This window comes from Callorhinus ursinus, unplaced genomic scaffold (genome assembly GCF_003265705.2).
Source record: "Callorhinus ursinus isolate GAN/ISIS: 27379988/994484 unplaced genomic scaffold, GSC_fseal_2.0 scaffold66, whole genome shotgun sequence".
NCBI classification, from domain to species: Eukaryota; Metazoa; Chordata; class Mammalia; order Carnivora; family Otariidae; genus Callorhinus; species Callorhinus ursinus.
This window is the reverse complement of record NW_027397128.1, coordinates 259,940-279,192: the sequence shown is the minus strand read 5'-3', so window position 1 is coordinate 279,192 and position 19,253 is coordinate 259,940. Positions and strand designations below refer to the sequence as shown.

The 19,253-nt window shown below is 41.0% G+C and overlaps 1 protein-coding gene across 13 annotated transcripts in view; it reads left to right on the top strand.

Annotated features, from left to right (window-relative positions):
* The window catches only part of ARHGEF9 (Cdc42 guanine nucleotide exchange factor 9), a 233,675-nt gene that overhangs the window by 70,720 nt on the left and 143,702 nt on the right, over window positions 1-19,253 (top strand). For 11 of the 13 annotated variants that reach the window (XM_073885843.1, XM_073885849.1, XM_073885846.1 and 8 more), the window contains one exon: window positions 9,553-9,732. The exons of the other annotated variants lie outside the window; for them this stretch is intronic. In XM_073885843.1, the coding sequence (XP_073741944.1) occupies window positions 9,553-9,732 (180 nt within the window). Of the gene's footprint in view, window positions 1-9,552; window positions 9,733-19,253 lie in introns of those variants that run through there. 13 annotated transcript variants of the gene reach the window in all.

The window sequence follows — 19,253 nt, the reverse complement described above, 5'->3', positions numbered from 1 at the left end:
AACTAACTGAGCCACCCAGGCGCCTCAGATCTTTCATTTTCTTAAAGTGAAAAATGGATGGTACAATGGGACATTGAAGGAATCCGGTGCTCAATGACTCACAAATCACATGAACAAAGTAGGAAAAAAATTATCATGTCATGAAAAGATGATATTTGCATACTTCCTTTCAGTACATTTAGAGCCATCATCACTTGAATTAATTAATTATTCTGCTCAGATATGAAATTATTTAGTTATGGGTGATAGCAACACCCAGGTTAAAGCTGAAATCAGCCAGGTGTGAACTATTAAGTCATAGGGAAAAGAAAAATCAATTCTTGGGATTTAAAAAATATTCATAGTGGTGTTCTTCTTACCTGCCATCTTTTCTCCTTTCCCTGATGACCATCAAGCACCTGTGCACATCTTCAGCAAAAACCAGCAGCCCACCCCACAAGCCACCTGGCCATAAATTCTATCAACAATAGACTGTCCTATAGACCACCTGGTACATATTATGTAAATAATTTTCTTAGCCCCATAGTATGTTCTGCAACCTGACAGAGATGCTAATTCTGTTGTTGTGATCTGCCTCAGAACCTGCCTGATTTTAAGGCTCAGGTTGTAGAGGCTAAAAACAGGGCTTTTCTTTATGAATTAAGCAGATTGTTTAGATCTACTCTTCACAATTGTACACTCTGGTTGTTTGGAGAATAACACTCTGGTTGACAACTTGAATAAATCCATATTGCCTTATTTTCTTATCCTATGTAGAAATTAGTGAAAGAGGCAAAGGGAGAAAGGATACAAACTGGAGTCATCAGGTGAGGGATTAATGAACAGGCGGGTCAAGATCACTCAGCTAGCAAGAGGCAGCATAGCTACAGTGTTCCTGTACTTAACCATGGCTAAGGCTTTGGCTGAATCAGAGGCACGGAGGTAGGAGTACATCTGCCTGCAAGAGGATCACTTTGGCCAGAGTGGAAGGTCCCTGTCAGGGTAAAGATAAGGGTTGGATCCATAAGTGGGACTTTGAAAGATTGACAGGAGAGAGTTGTTGAGGCTTCTTGAGTGTGGATAATTGTACCAGCAAGGAAGATTTGAGAAATGCATCATTAAGGAGTAACTTAAGGGGGAAAGAGACTGTGGGCAGCAGCAAGGCCAATTGGGAGGCAACTTGAGGTGATAAGAGCCAGACATAGGATGAGACATTGAAAATGAATATAAAGGGTAATATCTGAGAGAGAGACATGTGGAAGTAAAAAACGACAGGCCAAGAAGAGGAATCAGAAATGGGAAAAATTAGGAAGGGGGGAACAGGGGCATATGATGAGTTTTACATATGTTTTATTGGAGGTGGTAATAGGCCATCCAGTGAAATGTGGAGGAGGAAGTTGGAAATATGGGACTGGAGGTGAGAGAGCTGATGTCATGAGAAAGATGATTTCTCTGACTTTTGAATGGGGTAGTCAAGGGCTAAAGTGGAAAACCCATTCCTCAGTTTTCTCAGATAGTCTGACTAGCCTATGTCACCAGCAGTGCCTGAATGAGTTACATTCAGGAAGGGACTAGTCAGCTCCAAGTTCTCATTTTCCTGAGTAGAGAGCAGTAAAAGCATCCTATCAAGCACAAAGGAGGGTGAGAAGAAATATGCTGTAATAATAACATTTCTGTCCTTTGAGAAGCTGAAATGTTAGGTACAATAGAAAGCTAGAGCTGGAAGCAACTTAAGAGGGTGTCTGTCTGGTTCAAGTCTGTAACTTTACTGATAAAGAAACTGAGACAGGTAAATGACTTGCCCAGGATCATTCAATGAGTTACTGGCAGAGCTTCTTCCAGTAGCCAGTCTTTACTGTACACCGTGGTGCTTCCTAGCTGTTGTTGGAACAGCCTGGGTCACACCTTTCCAGAAGTGGGGAAGATTATTGTCCTTGAACACTGGACAATATAACCAGAATCTATTTACAAGGCTGCATTAAAAAGACAATTCAGGAGAGAGAATAAAATCCCAGCCTATTTTAGATGTGCTTAAAAGGAAAAAAGGAAAAGATTTTGCTCTTGTCCATGCCTAGCTTTTGAGGGATGGGATCTTCTGAGAGGATGGGGATAAGCACCAACTGACGAAAACCTTGTAGAGGCAAAAATGCCTCAAGTCCCTTCTTATCCTCCTGTGAAGCTTCTCAGAAGGCAGGTGCAGCTCAGCTACCTTCATGGAAATTGACACATTTGCTTTCTGCACAACACATTTTTATTTTTTAACATTTTCCCTTCTGCTTCTTGCCATTTAAAACTCTAATATTTCTGGCAGTCACCCAGGCTAATTAAATAACTATTTTGGGGGTGGTACTGTTCAGCTAGAGGGCCAAGAGCAAAAAAAAAAAGGAAGACAAATGTTATGGTTCTGGATAACTGGGATCCCAGTTTTTTTTTTTTTCTATGTTGGCAAGGCCTGGCATTGGGAATACTCCTTACATGATTCAAAATATCCTTTTTCAGATATACAACCACTGAGAAAGACCTTTAGGATAGGCAGGGAGCCCAACCTACAGGGTGGCATGGCAATCCCTGGGAAGAATGAGGCATCAGGAGAGGCAAGGGTGAAGCCTAGACTATGAAGGTCCTCCAGAGCAGTGGTTCACCAAGTGTGTCTGAACCAGCAGCATAGGTATCACCTGGAAACTTGTTTGAAATGCGAGCTTTCAAGTCCTACATAAGACCAACTGAATTAGGGGCACCTGGGTGGTTCAGTCAGTTAAGCATCTGCCTTCAGCTGAGGTCATGATCCCAGGGTCCTGGGATTGAGCCCCGAGGCAGGCTCCCTGCTCAGTGGGGAGCCTGCTTCTCTCTTTCCCTGTGCCCCTCAAACCCCCCCCCCCAGCTCATGCTCTCTCTCTCTCTCTCTCTCGCTTTGCTGTCTCTCTATCTCAAATAAATAAATAAAATCTTAAAAAAATAAAGACCAACTGAATCAGAGACTCAGACTTGTGGGCCTAGTAATCTGTGTTTTAACAAGCCGTCCAGGAGGTTGAGAACTACTGCTCAAGGTCCTTCACAGGGTGGGCTGGTATCCCTGGAAAGAGAAACCATCTGGGAGCCTTCTCTCTTTGCCTTCTTGTGGGAGATTGGCAAAAGCAAAGTTATAGAGTAAGGGCTACTAAAGATTCAAATCTGCTCTACCACCTACTAACTGGGTGACTGTGGGCTACTTGGTTAATGTCACAGGTTATAATAAGAATATTAATGCTTACCTTGGAGAGTTATAGAGGCTGAGATCACAAAGCCCCTTGCCCAGTGCCTGAGATATGTTTTTAACAAATATAAGTTTTTCTTCCTCCCCATTTTACTTTGTCACTTCTTCCCTGCCTTTCCTTCTACCTGAAAGGGCCCACAGGCTACTCCAAGTTAGCTGTAGACACATGCCACATTGTTGACCAGAGACCAGGCTTAGAAGTCAAACTCTTAGAGGTCAAGCCTTCAGAGTATGGTGGTTACATTTTCAGGGTAAAAATCGGGGAACATAGGTCTGAGAACAGATGTATCTACTTATAGTATCAGTGGGATAGAATATTTGAAATTAAGAGTATCCTGGGAAATCTAGACAAAAATAAATAGGATCTCATTCCTCTTTTAAGAAAGATATAATGACTTCCCCCTCCTCATCCTCTTATTCATATCCAAAAGTGTCTTTGGTGTAGGGGTGCAGAAAACTGTGTGTCCCACTCACTGGCAAGTGAGCAAGAACCAACCTATATTTGGTGCTATACCTGAAATGTCCTGGGGATTAGGAATTATTTTGTTAGAAGTCACATCAGCACTTTCCCAAGGCCAGGATCTATTTGGGTACCTTGCTGGAGTAACTCAGCACCATCTCCTGGCTTTATGTTGCGCTTGCAGGATGAAGGGGTGGGGACAATTGGGAAATTAAGGCTTTTGCTGGGGGGAGGAGTATAAAACAGTTTAAGATATAAAGAATTTAACCCTTGATATAACCACTTTCAAATGGCCTTTTCTTGGCTTTTTTTCCTTTTATAGCTCTGTACTATTTGATAATATCAGCTCCTGCTACTTAAAATTCTTGTCCTTCACATTTGTGAGATTACACTCCTTGGTATCCTAATTATGTACTGAAAGCTTCATTTTGGTTTGTTTCTCTGGCTCCTCTTCTCTTCCTGACTTCCCATTATTGCTATTTCCCTAGATTTCTTGTCTTCATTCTTAGTACTTTCTTACAGGGCAAACTTCTTTGGTTTCTACAATTTCTGGGCCATTGACTCCAAAACCTATACAACTATCTCTCCTGACATCTCTTAAACTTCAAATCTACCTGCATATGCTGCTGGCCCCTTATATTCAACACACTGAAGAGAAAACTTGTCATCTCTTTTTTTTCCCCTCCCAAACAAGTATTTCTTCTTTTTAAGTTTTATTTTTTATTTTTTTATTTTATTTTACTGTTATGTTAGTCACCATACAATACATCATTAGTTTTTGATATGGTGATCCACGATCCATTGTTTTCATATAACACCCAGTGTTCCATGCAGTATGTGCCCTCCTTAATCCCCATCACCGGGCTAACCCATCCACTCACCCCCTCCCCTCTAAAACCCTGTTTATTTCTCAGAGTCCATAGTCTCTCATGGTTCATCTCTCCCTCCGATTCCCCCCCCCTTCATTTTTCCCTTCCTTCTCCTCATGTCCTCCATGCTATTCCTTATGTTCCACAAATAAGTGAAACCATATGATAATTGACTTTCTCTGCTTGACTTATTTCACTTAGCATAATCTCCTCCAGTCCCATCCATGTTGATGTCAAAGTTGGGTATTCCTCCTTTCTAATGGCTGAGTAATATTCCATTGTATATATGGACCACATCTTCTTTATCCATTCATCTGTTGAAGGGCATCTCGGCTCTTTCCACAATTTGGCTATTGCTTGGCTATTGCGGACAGGGAAAGAAACAAATGTTGGAGAGATTGTGGAGAAAGGGGAACCCTCTTACACTGTTGGTGGGAATGCAAGTTGGTACAGCCACTTTGGAAAACTGTGGAGGTTCCTCAAAAAATTAAAAATAGAGCTACCCTATGACCCAGCAAACAAGCATTTCTTCATGTAACTTACCCTCATGCTTCAATCATCACACTTTGGCTTGAAATACTACCTCCACCCCCAAATCAATTTTGACTTCCTCCTTTTCCTCAAATTAGATTTAAGAGCCTTCAAACAGGACTCCAGCCTACTTTTCCATCTGTCCTTCCCCAGGTCTCCCAACCCCTTCTTCCCAGCCTTTTCCAACTCTACTACCTGTTTGCCATCAAATTCTCTATAGTCTTTACCTCTGAGATTTTATTTAATCTCATTCCTCATTCCTCTGCCTCAAATGCCTTTCCTTCTCCCTCCTGTATCTGTTACAATCCTACCCATTCTTTAAGGCCTATTTCTCAGTGTCCCACAAAGTTATTCTAGAGCCCAATAGCCACATATATTACTCCCTTCCTCTGAAGTCTTATACTAAGTCAACATATACCAAGCACTGTAGTAGGCACTGTACATCTAGTGCTCAGTTTACCCTATCTATAACCCTGCCTGTGAGGCAGGTATTATTATCCCCATTTTATGTATGAAGAAACTGAGGCCCAAGTTTCTATAGTTTGAAACTACTGTCCTTGGCTTTTGTGATATTGTACTTCTTGGTATCCTAATCACATGCTGAAAGTTCCATTTTGGTTTGTTTCTCTGGCTCTTCTATTCTTCACCTCCCATTGTCACTGCTACTTTCTAAGTTAGGAAAGTCCAGAATTGAAGCTAGGTTTGCTTACCCTTAACCATATTTTTATACTGCTTGAAGGACATTCACTGTTGGTACCTGAAGTACCTTTGCTCTTCAAGTAAGGACTGTGCCTGAATCACAGTAAGAAGATCCCTGTGATTCAGTGATGGCTCACTGAATGAGGGTTGGATGGAAAATAGATGAGCAAAGTGCATATTTATAAAAAATTATAGTAAGTTAAGTCAATCCTATACACAAAAGGGAAATTTGAAACCAATTTCAAGCCCAAATTTAATTCACTTTTATTTATTTAATTTAAATTTAATTAGCCAACATATAGTACCTCGTTAGTTTCAGATGCAGTGTTCAATAATTCATCAGTTGTGTGTAACACCTAGTGCTCATCACATCATGTGCCCTCCTTAATGCCCATCACCCAGTTACCCCATCCTCCCCACTCACCTCCCTTTCCACAACTCTCAGCTTGTTTCCCGGAGTCAAGAGTCTCTCATGGTTTGTCTCCCTCTCTGATTTCTTCCCATTCAGTTTTCCGTCCCTTCCCCTCTGATCCTCTGCACTATTTCTTATATTCCACATATGAGTGAAGCCATATGATAATTGTCTTTCTCTGATGGACTTATTTCACTGAGCATAATACCCTCCAGTTTTAATTCACTTTTAAAACAACTCAGGATGGGCGAGTAGCATACCCTTATTCCTGCTTATATTTGTGACTAGAGAGCACAGGAGCCCCATACAGCTACCAGCCTCTTCTGGATTAGTTCTTCTCTCATGTCTGCACACATATGCATCAACTCTTGGTTCAGTATGTTATAATTCATGAAGCAAGTGGATATGCAGAATTATTCATGTTTAACAGGTAAAGAAACTGACCCAGTGGCACCATAGTTTGTAAGAGCAGATACTCTAGAGCCATACTGTAGCTGCGTTTGCATTATGTCTTTAATGCTTATTGTCTGTGTAAATTTGGGGAAATTATTTAACCTCTCTGAGCTTCAATATCCTCATCTATAAGATAGGAATAATAATATTATTTCTTCAAAGGGCTGTTGTGAGGCTTTAATGAATTAATGTGTGTAAAGTGCTTGGAATAGTGCCTGACGTTATTAGTTAATATTAGCTAATAACATCATCATCATTACCTTTACAACTTTAGCAAGTAACAAAGGAAGGTCTTAAATCCAGCTGTTCTTTTCTACCTTCTCTATCTATGGTATTACTTTGGGAAAAAAAGTAGTCTAGGAGGCTGGCCATCTGATGACTGTAGGCAAGTTACTCCTGCTATATCATACCTGATCTATAAAATGAAGGATTAGGGTGATGATCTTTGAAATGCTGTTTAGTTCTGACTGTTTTTGATTCCAAGTAGGCCCTGACAACAGGCTTACCAGTTGGTTTATGGCCACTGGATCCTAGATTGGCCTTGTCTAGGGTATAGCTGGGCTCTATGATCTGAGGGCCCAATTAGGTCTGCTGGACTAAATGGGGACAAGAGTGAACCAACTGCTGCTGGGAAAAGCCAAACATGAAGTTGCTAAAAAGATGACTGCACTGTAGAAAGAGCACAGGCAGTGGAATCAACCAGACCTGGGCCTAGGGTACCTCAGACAGCATCACAGATAGCATCCTGAGCAGAGAGCTGGTAATTGATAGCAAGATATGCTTGACCTTTGGTAAAAAGCCAAGGATACAGCTTTAAGCCACAAGCCTTCATGGTGCTGTGAGTTGGGGCTGTATGTGCTTATTGAGCTCTAACAACACCAGTTGGAACCCATATTTGGCAGGAGAGGGAGATTTTCTTTATGAATATTTATTCTGTTAAGGCCAGTGACCAGCAATTCTCCACTGAGGCTAGAACAAGAAGAAATTGACTTTTAGTGCAATTGGAAGAAAGCAGGTTCAACATAAAACAAAACAATATTTCATAGGCAGGGCCACTGGTGACTAAAGGTGGCTGTCCATATCTCTTTCTTTGTAGTTCTTTATGAATAGGAGTCATCTGGTTTATGATATTATGGATGGAGTTCTATGAGTTCAGTGTAGCTAATGAATAGACATTGTTAGTATGGTATGATGGGTATTAGAGCATATGCTCTCAGAATGCCAGGCTCCATAATTTATTACTTGTATGATTGAACAAAGGACAAGTCACCTATCTGAGCCTCAGGTTCCTTATCTTTAAAATATGGGAAGTAGTGAGACCTAGTCATTCAGTAAGGATCAAGTGGTACAGTAGATATGAAAATACTTTATAAATAGTAAAGCATGAGGTACTTGAAAGGTGGTGTTATAAAAGGCCCTATTGGAAATCTCGTTTGCATCCATGCTGAGGAGCTCCCAGTATGCCTTACCTGACCAACAGAATTACTTAACTAAGTCAAAAGATCAGTATGTGGGTGTGTTTTCATGTGTATGTAATGTGTTATGTGTTAATTTCATGACCATAAGGTTATTCTCCAGTTGGTATATTGAAAGGCAGACCTATGTGAGAGGATGCATGTTCCATATTCTGTCTCTGTTATCTTTGAACTGTTTTGTCTTTGGTCTTGTGGAGCTACAGTTACCTTGGGGAATCAGTCCCTCCTAAAAGCAGACTGATAGAAAAATTGACTTCTAGAGAACATGTTCAGAAATTTAATGCTAGAGAAAGTGTTCTTGAATCTTTTGCCTTGACAGGACATATGTTCTTTGTTCTGGGATCTGTTTCTCCAAATGCCAGGAAGATTGATGGCCCATATAGGCTGGAACCAGTTGGGGAAAAAGGAGAACAAACAACACAGGGGTCAGGATGGCAGCTAGAAAGAGAGGCAGACTCTTCCTCTACCCTCATCTCTATCACTGTGCTTAGATAAGTGTTATGAGTGTGTGTGTGTGTGTGTGTGTGTGTGTGTGTGTGTGTGTGTGTGTGATGTGGCACTGGGATACACTGTTGTTGTGTGTATCCCAGTCCTACTTGCCACAAAGTTTAATGACCAGAGTTAAGGTCTTTGCACAGCCCCTGCCTTGCTGGATGATCCTGAGCTCACCCCTTAACTTCACTGTGGCTCAGTTATGTCATCTATCAAATGCAGGATTCAACCTAGACTCCTTATGTATCTCACAGGGTGGTGGTAACAAATCACTGAGTGAATCTGTGCCAAGGCTGAGTTTCATGGAAGCAAGCCATCACAGAAAGCCATATTCTTTCATACCCATGACCTCTCTGGATGGCATCATGTGTGGGTGAGAACAGGAGGCTGCAGGACTGGAGTCCATTGTGTGTGGGGAATGCCATGGTCTATAACCCATGAGGGTGGGGTACAGTGGTGTTAAATAATGTACCACCAACTCTCAATTGGTCAGTTCCAAGGAGGAGTAAGTAAAGGGGAGGAACACAGAAAATTTAGAGCAAATATGTTTGAGCTTCATTTTGGTCTTTGATTTCAACCTCTTCACCCATTCCAGACCCAGGGCTGCCTTAAAGCACCAAAGGAAGATGCACTGGAACTTTCTTTCTTCTCTGGGGAAAAAGCTCATGAGTAGGAATAAAAGCATGAGGCCTGTGTAGTCCATATTCACATTCTGGGCCCTTCCACCCCCTAGCTAATGGAGAGTTGACAAGTATTGTTTGTCTTGTGATCCAGTGGAGCTTGTGCTCCTAGTGCCATCTCCCTCTCCCCAACCCTTCACCACTAGTATGTCAGTTTTTCCATAACTAGTAGAGTTCTGTGGGTGGGGTAAAGGGCAAGTAAGGTAGTCAGCTGTGTGGACTGAACACATTCTCATTTTGTCTCCTAAGCTGATCACTGGAGATTCCATCGTTAGTGCTGAGGCAGTATGGGATCACGTCACCATGGCCAACCGGGAGTTGGCATTTAAGGCTGGCGACGTCATCAAAGTCTTGGATGCTTCCAACAAGGATTGGTGGTGGGGCCAGATCGACGATGAGGAGGGATGGTTTCCTGCCAGCTTTGTGAGGGTGAGTGTCAGCCTTCACTCTCCTCTCCTCAGCCTTCACTTTCCTCTCCTGTCTCTTTGGCTACCTGCCCCTGGCTTTCCCCTCACCAGTCTCTGTTCTTCTGCTCATTTCTCTCCTGGTGGCTCCTCTCACATATCCCCTCCCCCTTTTTGGTCTTTTACCCAGGACATAGACCTCCTTTAATCTTTCCCCTTCTAATTTTGAGTCTTTTCATTTTTCCTCTTGTTTATTTTAATAATCCCCATATTCTGTCTGCCTCCTGCCTCCTGCCTCCTACCTGTTGTGACTTTGTACACATCACTTCCCTTTTGGTCTAGATGGTTTTTGAAGACTCTTTTAACTCTATATTGCTGCAAACTTAAATTTCTTATCTCTCTTCTTTTCTGCTTTTTTTATTTTCCTTGTTTCCCCTCTTTTGTTCTTTCTTTTTATAGATCCCTCTCTTCCCGTCCCCTCCCTTCCTCACTCCTCTCTGCCTCCTTTGCCTTCTTTCTCTTATTTAGGGAAGTGTGAACACCCCTGTGTGTTGTCTTCAGCTGTTAATGTAAGAGTGTGGGCTCCCTACCCTCTCAGGGGCTACAGTTTACTGATTGCAGATTTTACATTGAGTCAGGTGCCTGGGACCTAAGATGTGCTGAGGGTGGGAAGCAGGCATCTTGATAGTGCTTGTAAGACCTTGGCCCTTTTGACACTGTGCCATGAAGAACCTGGCCATTAATGGAAAAGCCTCTTGAGAAATGGCTCCTTAGCAGTTTCTGCTTCCTCTGGGTTACCATTTGGCAAGATGCTATGGGGTAAGAGCTCTGGCCTGGAGTTCCAGCTCTTGGGAGTTATGAGCTAGGATCTGTTCTTTGGTATTTGTGAGCTCTGATTTTCCCCATCCACAAAATGGCGTTGATAATTCTTTTATGCTAGTGGATATCACAATGAATGAAATAATGTACATGGAAACAACTTTGTAGCAGTACAAGTACCCAGGCTACATCAGGATGTCTTATGATCATACTTACCATAGCCTATCACCTTTTGTTGGCTTCTTCTGTAAGATACCTGATGTCAAACAAAAGATGAGAGTAGTTTGGGCTCTTGGAAGATGAAGGGCCTCAAGACTATAATGATAATATTGTGACATGAGTGAAGGAGCAGGGTAATTGAAATCAGACAACCTGAAATGCACTTTCAGCTTTACTACCTCCCAACTCCATGGCTTTTGGCAAGACTTAATTCCCTGAACCTTGATTTCCTCATCTGAAAAATAGGGATAACAGACATTTTATGATGATTAAATGAGATCACATAAGGGAGTAAAGTGTTTAGCACAGTGCTCGCCACACAGTAGGTACTTGGCAAATGGTAACTTGCTTTATCATCATCATTATCCTCCTCATTATCACCACCACCACCTTATTAGCCCCAAAAGGTGTATGTACCAAGGCTGGCCTTAATGGTTAAAAGAGACCTCCTTCCTTGGAGGGCTGTAAACCCAGGAAACAGTTATCTGGTTGGAATGATTTAGGTGAGGACAGTACTCAGAAGCAGAGAGATGGACAAAATGATTTCTCATCCTCTTCTGTCCTGGGAATCTCCTAATGAAATATCCAATCCTTTTTTCTCTACCTATGTGGCATCTTCCATCAGAGTCTTCAAATATTATCTCTGTCCCAGCTCTGCCTTGGTGCTTGGTGAATTGGTCCCAGGGGTAGTCAGAAAGAACACATCAGTAACCATGGCCCTTTGGGGCGAGTGTGAGGTCCTGTAAAGAAACAGCTTGTATATCTTTGGCTAACAGATCCTTCTTTAAAGGAAGGACTAAACTGCACCCAATGTCACCCCAATTCAAAGGTATTTCACTTTCTGTGAAATGTCATTTTTTAAAAATATTTTATTTATTTATTTGACAGAGAGAGAACACAAGCAGGGAAAGCAGCAGAGGGCAGGGGAGAAGCAGGCTCCCTGCTGAGCAGGGATCCCAGGACCCTGGGATCATGACCTGAGTCAAAGGCAGACACTTAACCAACTGAGCCACCCAGGTGCCCCAAAATATCATTTTTATAATAAACAGTAAATCAAGGGATGGGGCAAAATGATGGAGCAAGGCAGAATGACTCCGGGAGGCAAAAACCAAAGCCAGGCTTTAGCTTATTAATGAACTGGCATTTATGCTTCTACATGCAAGGTCAGGAGAAGTGTTCCTCTAAGCACACGGTCCCAGCAGCCACTTGCATGGGCTGAAGCTGACCTTTGAGAAGGCTACTGGCTGACTCAGGCATGCATGGTATAGAGTCTAGCCTAGTGGTTTTCAGTCTTGGCTGCATGATGAAATAAATCACTTTGGCAGCTTAAAAAAATCCATCAAAACTCAGTCTCCAAGCTAGTTAAATCACAGTCTTTGGTATAAATAACCACTGGTCTATACCAGCACAGTCCAGTAGAAATATAATGTGAGCCACAAATGCAAGCCACAAATATAATTTAAATTTTTCTAATAGCCACAGTAAAAAAAAAGTAAAATAAAATACAGGTGAAATGAATTTTAATATATTTTTCTTAACCCAATGTATCTAAAATATTATCATATAACACCATATATTATCACTATGAACATTATTAATAATATATTTTTTCAAAGTATTTGAAATCTGGAGTGTATTCTATACTGACAACACATCTTCATTCATATTAGTCACACTTCATGTGTTGATTAGCCACATGTGGCTAGTTGCTACTGTATTAGATAGTGCAAGTCTAGACTGAGGACTGTGATAATAGACCAGAACCATTAATGACAGGGCCCAAATCATAATTTAGAGATCAAATATTCTGTCTCCTATACCAGTGTTTATTCTTTGAGAAACTAAGATAGCATTGCATGTTGCCTGAAATTGTATCCAGAATAAGCATTTGATCATTGTGAACCTTTTTGTTTAATAATAGTTGAATGATCTTCACACCTCTACAGGGGAGTACCATAGAACCTTAGGGGCCAGCTGTTGTGGTATCACCAGTAAAAGGAAATGGAGTCAGGCTGTTGCATGAATGACATGAATATTGTCTCACAGGTAGACCTTTAAACTCTCCTTAATGAGTATTTATGTTTATGTTTACATTTCTGGTAAGATTCTGTGATACTCAAGGTTTTGAATGATGGAGGTTATGTAGGCTCTTTCCTAGTAGATAATTTTAAAATAAAATCACTATCTCCATTCTTCTACATTGATTTTTGTTGAGGGTAGAATGGTCTTATGGAAATGGTACTAACAATATTAAGAAATAAGAGACCTGAGTTCTAGTCATAGCTCTCCCAACCATTAGGTATATGATCATGGGCTTTTATTTTCTCCATCTCTGAAGCACTCTCTAGAATTTATTTAAGCTCTGACATGTCTAGGTAGGACATTGAGAGGAATCACACTGAACTATTGAATCTTCATTAGTGTTGATGTAGTTGGTAGGTAAATGGGTGGTTTTCTGGGATACTGTACCTTCATGTTATGGGACAATTGCCTGCTTTATCCAGACTCACTGGGAGCTGAGATTCAATAGCTCCTTAAGAACATCATCCCTAGGTTATTTGGCATATAACATGAAAGTACAGTAGGTGGAAAAACAGTTTCTCCTGAACTCCATACCAACTGGACACCTTTGTAGATCATTGAACCAACTTGGTCACTGGGACATTCCGCATTCCCTACCTGGAAGTCCCATTGTTGTGTGAACTTCTCAGTCCTAGGGTGAATAATCAAGGGTGCTTACGGTAGTTCTGTCCAAGCTAGGCCTACCTTTTATTAAGCAGATTAAAATTCAGTGTGGAATCTAAGAAACCCAGATTCTTTTTTTCCCCAAGTTTTTATTTAAATTCCAGCTAGTTAAAATACAGTGCAATGTTAGTTTCAGATGTAGAATTTAGTGATTCATCACTTATATACAACACCCAGTGCTCATCACAAGTGCCCTCCTTAATACCCATCACCTATTTAACCTATCCTCTCACTCCCCTCCCCTCCTGTAGCCGTCAGTTTGTTCTCTATAGTTAAGAGTCTGTTTCTTGGCTTGCCTCTCTCTTTTTTTTACCCCATGTTCATTTATTAAATTCCACTTATGAATAAAATCATGTTATTTGTCTTTCTCTGACTGATTTATTTCATGTAGAATAATACTCTCTAGCCCTATCCACATCATTGCAAATGGCAAGATTTCATTCTTTTTTATGGATGGGTAATATTCCATTATACATACACACCACATCCTCTTTTTTTTTAGAGAGAGAGCGCATGAGCAGGGGGAGTGGCAGGCAGAGGGAGAAGGAGCAGCAGACTCCCCACCAAGCAGGGAGCCTGACAGAGGGCTCAGTCCCAGGACCCTGGGATCATGATGTGAGCTGAAGGCAGACACTTAACCGAATGAGCCATGCCGGCACCCTCCCCACATCCTCTTTATCCATTCATCAGTTGATGAACTTTTGGGCTCTCTTCATAGTTTGTCTATTATTGATAATGCTGTTATAAACATCAGGATGCATGTATCCCTTTCAATCAGTAATTTTGTATCCTTTGGGTAACTACCTAGTAGTGCATTTGCTGGATTATAGGGTAGCTCTATTATGAACTCTTTGAGGAACCTCCATACTGTTTTCCAGAATGACTGTACCAGTTTGCATTCCTACCAACAATGCAAGGGGGTTCCCCTTTCTCCACATCCTTGCCCAAACCTGTGGTTTCCTTTGTTGTTAATTTTAGCCATTCTGACAGGTGTGAGGTGCTATCTCATTGTAGTTTTGGTGTGCATTTCTCCAATGATCAATGATATTGAGCACTTTTTCATGTGTCTGTTGACCATCTGTATGTCTTCTTTGGTAAAATGTTCATCCATGTCTTCTGCTCATTTTTTAACTGGATTATTTGTTTTTTGGGTGTTGAGTTTTATAAGTTTTTTATATATTTTGGATACTAACCCTTTATCAGATATGCCATTTGAAAATATCTTTTCCCATTCTGTAGGTTGCCTTTTAGTTTTGTTGATTGTTTCCTTTGCTATGCGAAAGTTTTTTATTTTGATGAAGTCCCAACAATTTATTTTTACTTTTGTAAGAAACCCAGATTCTTGCTTCAGTTGTGCTGTTAGATGTGCAGCTTGAGAAGTTTCCTGTACATCTTTGAAACTCAGCTTTCCTCCTTGTAAATTGGGGATAATTGAGTCTTGTGAAAATCCTTTGTAACCTGTGGTATGTTGGTTACTTATAATTAGTAAGTTTGATCCAATTTTGGCTGCTTTACAAGAAATTGATAGGTATATGTGTCTTCTATGCAGTTAAATATCTGCCTCTCCTGTTGTTCAGAATTTTATTCTGTGTATGTGTGTGTTCTCAGATTTTCTCCCTTCTGAACATGGGATAAGGCTTCACAAGAGCATTGCAGGAGTTGATGTACCTTACCAGCAGTTGGTCAGGTTAAGTAAATTACAGCTTGCTGAACATCAGTCCCCATATCTAGCTGTTGACAACTTCACCTGCCTTCCTGGGCTAATTTCCCCCCTGGGAGCTGAAAGCAAGCTGCTGGGATATAATTGTACCAAGAAGTTGCAAATCCCACCCCCTACATCCTGACCCCTAACCTCTAATCATTCAGGCTCCTTTTCTTTGTCATTGTGTAAAAAAGGGCTTTGTTTCTGACTCTGGACCATGGCCTGGGGAGGACATACTCCCCACTTGAGGACAGGATGAGTACAGGACACATGACAACCTGTTATTGGTGGTGGTATGTGAAGTCTGTGTGATAAAACATGGTTTTGGTCAGAAAGTAAAGAGCCCGTTCAGATGTCATAAGCATGTATTTTCCTTGTTTCTTCAAATTCTGGATTTCTCTGGTTTCTGGCCTGGCTTAAGGCAGGAGATGAAAGGATGGCTAATCAGTTCATTACTGTCATTCCTTGCAGTTGTACAGATCAGATGTCATAGAACTAAAACTTCTCCTGTTTATAGGGAAGCTCACTGTTTCAGAGTGTTACTTGGCTTTTAATTATGTAGAATCTCTTTAACTGCATTTTGGGAAAGATTTTCACTTGTATGAAACCCTACACTCATAGTAGATTTAGGGATGGAAAGACTCATCTTGGTCAATAGTGGCCAACTTAGATGTTTGTAGGGTCTAGGCCAGTAACTTACATGAGTAAAGCAATCCGAGACTAGAGTATGCATGGGTCTACATCCAGTTGGAAAATCTATGCCATCTAAAGTGAACAAAGGTGATTTGGATTGTTCTCACTGGTGAGGTAGGGTGTAGGAAGGAGGAAAGTCCAGTGGGATGAGATTTTCCAGTTTTTTATAGAAAATCCAGAAATTGGATTATATGTAAAAATCTCCATATTTTTAAAATGTTGACCAGTTATTCACTTTTTTTAAAAGAAACACTGTGAAGGACAAATGGAACACATCTGTGGGCTAAGTTGTCTCTCCAAGTCCTAGCTTGTGAACACTGAACAGCCAGACCTCATTGTATAGATTCTGAGGAGACATAAATCCAGAGGATGGAAGTGACTTACTCATATAGAGAATTAGTGACAAAGGCAGCACTTAAACCTAGACCTCCTGAATCTTAAGACAGTTAAAATCTTTGACTAGTAAGTACAATGTCTAGGCTTCCTCAGGTATGATTTCTATCATTTTTTTTTCCTGTGAATGGGCCATAATTTCCTGTTTCTTTTATGCCTTTGTATGCCTGGTATGCCTTTCTGAATTTTTTTTTGTGTTAAAACTGGGCATTTTGAACATTATAGTGTGTGGTAACCCTAGAAATCAGATTCTTTACCTTCCCCAGGGTTTGCTATTGTTGGTTGTTGAGGGCTGTTGTTGTCTATTTGTTTAGTGAATTCTCCAAACTCTTTTTTTTTTTTTTGCCCCAGATTGCATTCCTTGTCACGTGTGGTCACTAAAGTCTCTGTTCTGTTATCTTATTGGTCAGCCTGTGAACTAAGAGAGATTTCTTTAAATACTAAACCAAGAAAAAACAACAAAAAACAGCCAATGTGCTGGCTCTGAGCTGGGGCACTTCTTCAGTACTACTCTGGGCTGCCCATAGCTCTGCCTTAGTTTTCTTTTCTTACTTGGCTGCTTGCATGGAACCCACAGATCCTCCAAAAGTGCAAGCCTACAATCCTGTCATGCTTTTTCTGAGCATGCATCTGGTCCAAGGCATGTATCTTGTGCCCCAACTTCCTCAGTATGTACAGTGGCCCTTCCCAGTCTTTATTCTCCCAAGAAATGTCTTGTTCAGTCTCTTCCTTCCTGTGTTGTGCTGGGTCTGTTCTCTGTTCTCCCCTTTTACCATGCCTAACTCTAGGTGATCAGGAGCAATGTATACCTTTAAATTTTTCAATAGAGGCAGTCACAGGCTAGAAAGCCACTTCAGCCCAAGGGGGTGGGGGTACAAAGCAAAGGTCAGCCTCTGTGTCTGTCCTTCAGGGTCAAACAGGTTAAAACACATAGCCACAGTTATTTTAAGAGCAAGGCAAGGCCATTATTCTGGCACCAGCAAGTTGCATGAGGAATGTGGACTACCTTCCTTTCAGCTGCTGGGGAAATGAGGATAGTAGACAAATGAGCAAAACTGCCTCTACATTCTCTTATCACATTCTAGCTTTCTCTTTCTACATCAAGAAAAACCCTTGTTCCATTAAGTTTTGGATCAGATTCTAGAATTCTGAAAACGTTGGTTCTGTCAGTCTTTGCCAGCTAAGGATTGTTCCAGTGGAGGGACTGATTTTTTGTACATCCTAATCTACAATTTTTAGTGATGTTATGCCCCTCTTGAATCTTAATCCTGTGCTTTCTGGGCTATAGAACAACAATCAGGAAAGGATATACTTGGGCTGCTAACAAGACTGTTAACACTTGAGGACCTACCTCCCATTCCAGGCTAATGGCAACAGTGTTTGCTTTCTTGTGATGAGTTCATTTATGCCGGCCCTTTTCTATCCACTCAAGCTTCAAATGGATATAGATCTTTGGCCTCAACCATCTATGTAGACAGTCTTGTTTGTGGTCCTAGAGGTGACTTATTACAGGGTCTGTGAGTTGAAGCTGACATTTGTAGGAAGGGCTTTTCTCCCTAGATTACAGAGATTTATCTCCTCCTTAGTAAAATTTCAAATGGCATTACTAGCCCTTATATGCATTCACATAATCCATCTTACTGGCTTCTCACTGCACATGTTTTGGGTGAGATCATCCAGTGTATCCTTTGGCTAATTGGAATGAGATTTTTTTTTAATTTTTATGTGGAGCCATCTTCAGCTCAGAGAAAACCTTAAATCTGGCTGTTGCCTGACCTAGGTGATTTCCAAATTCAAGTCTCTCTTAGAATCCCCCAAATTTAAAGCAACCTTGAAGGTCATATAGTATATCCCATAGCCTCCAGGCAGGACTTATAACCAAATCATCCTGACCTTCTGAGAACTGGTCAGCATCTATCAGGAAAACCTGAACTACTTTTCTACTTCCTTGTTTAAAGCTGATAACCCTTATGCTGTAGTCTAAACTAATTTCTTGAAACATGTTGCTTTTTTCAGTAGGCAAATTATATTTAAGAACTGGCACCAGTAGAAGACAGTCTGTATTGTTCTTTTGGTGGTGGGTCTTTCCTTCTGAGGCCCAGTTGTTGATCTATAAAATGAATCAGTGATTTGATTGGCTACCTGAGTTGAAAGCTGTGATCTGGCCCTGAGGCCTGTTTTTCTCTTTGTAGCCAATCCCTGGGTTCATTTAAAGATTACCTTGGGCCGCCCTGGTACAATGTCTAAATTGCCTTGGTGGTCTTAATCACCTGAGAAGAGGAAGACCATGATTGATTGAGTGCTCTTTGGGAAGTATGAAATTTTGGAAAATAATAATTGTATGTATAGTTTTCTTTTTCATCAATATAGATATCATTATAAGTCAAGGCAAACCTCTTTTTCTCCTCATGGCATCTTATTGCTAGTACTATTAATATCTCCTTGCCAGTATTTACTAAGCCCTAAACAAAAGTGACTGTCCAGCACTTAGCACAGCTGCCTTTTTGAGCCAGGTAGACAAGGGCTAAAGGTATCTGACATCTCAAAAGGCCTCTTTCCAGTTACCCTGTCCTGCTTATTGGAGGTTCACCAGAGAAACGATACTCAGAAGCCCATGGGTTTCTTTTCTGGTTTTAAGAAGTGAGTCTTCTTTGAAGAACCTTTGGGAAGATTTGGGATGCCTTAGTGTTGAATGAGAGAATTGACATTTTCTACTTTAGTTTAGTTCCCAGAATGGATTTGATTCCTCAAGTTAACACAGGGTACTAATTTCTGGAGGACATGAAGGCTAATTGCAAATCTCTAGATATGACACTTAGGGCAGAGGGCTTGGGGGCTCAGTCCTCATATAGACTATTGCTATTGGAGATTCAGCCATGAGGGAGTCTGACACCTCCTGGTCTAAATACATATAGGTACCATTTCCTTTCAGGGGCATATAGGTACTATTGCCATTCAGAAGATATGGATAAAGC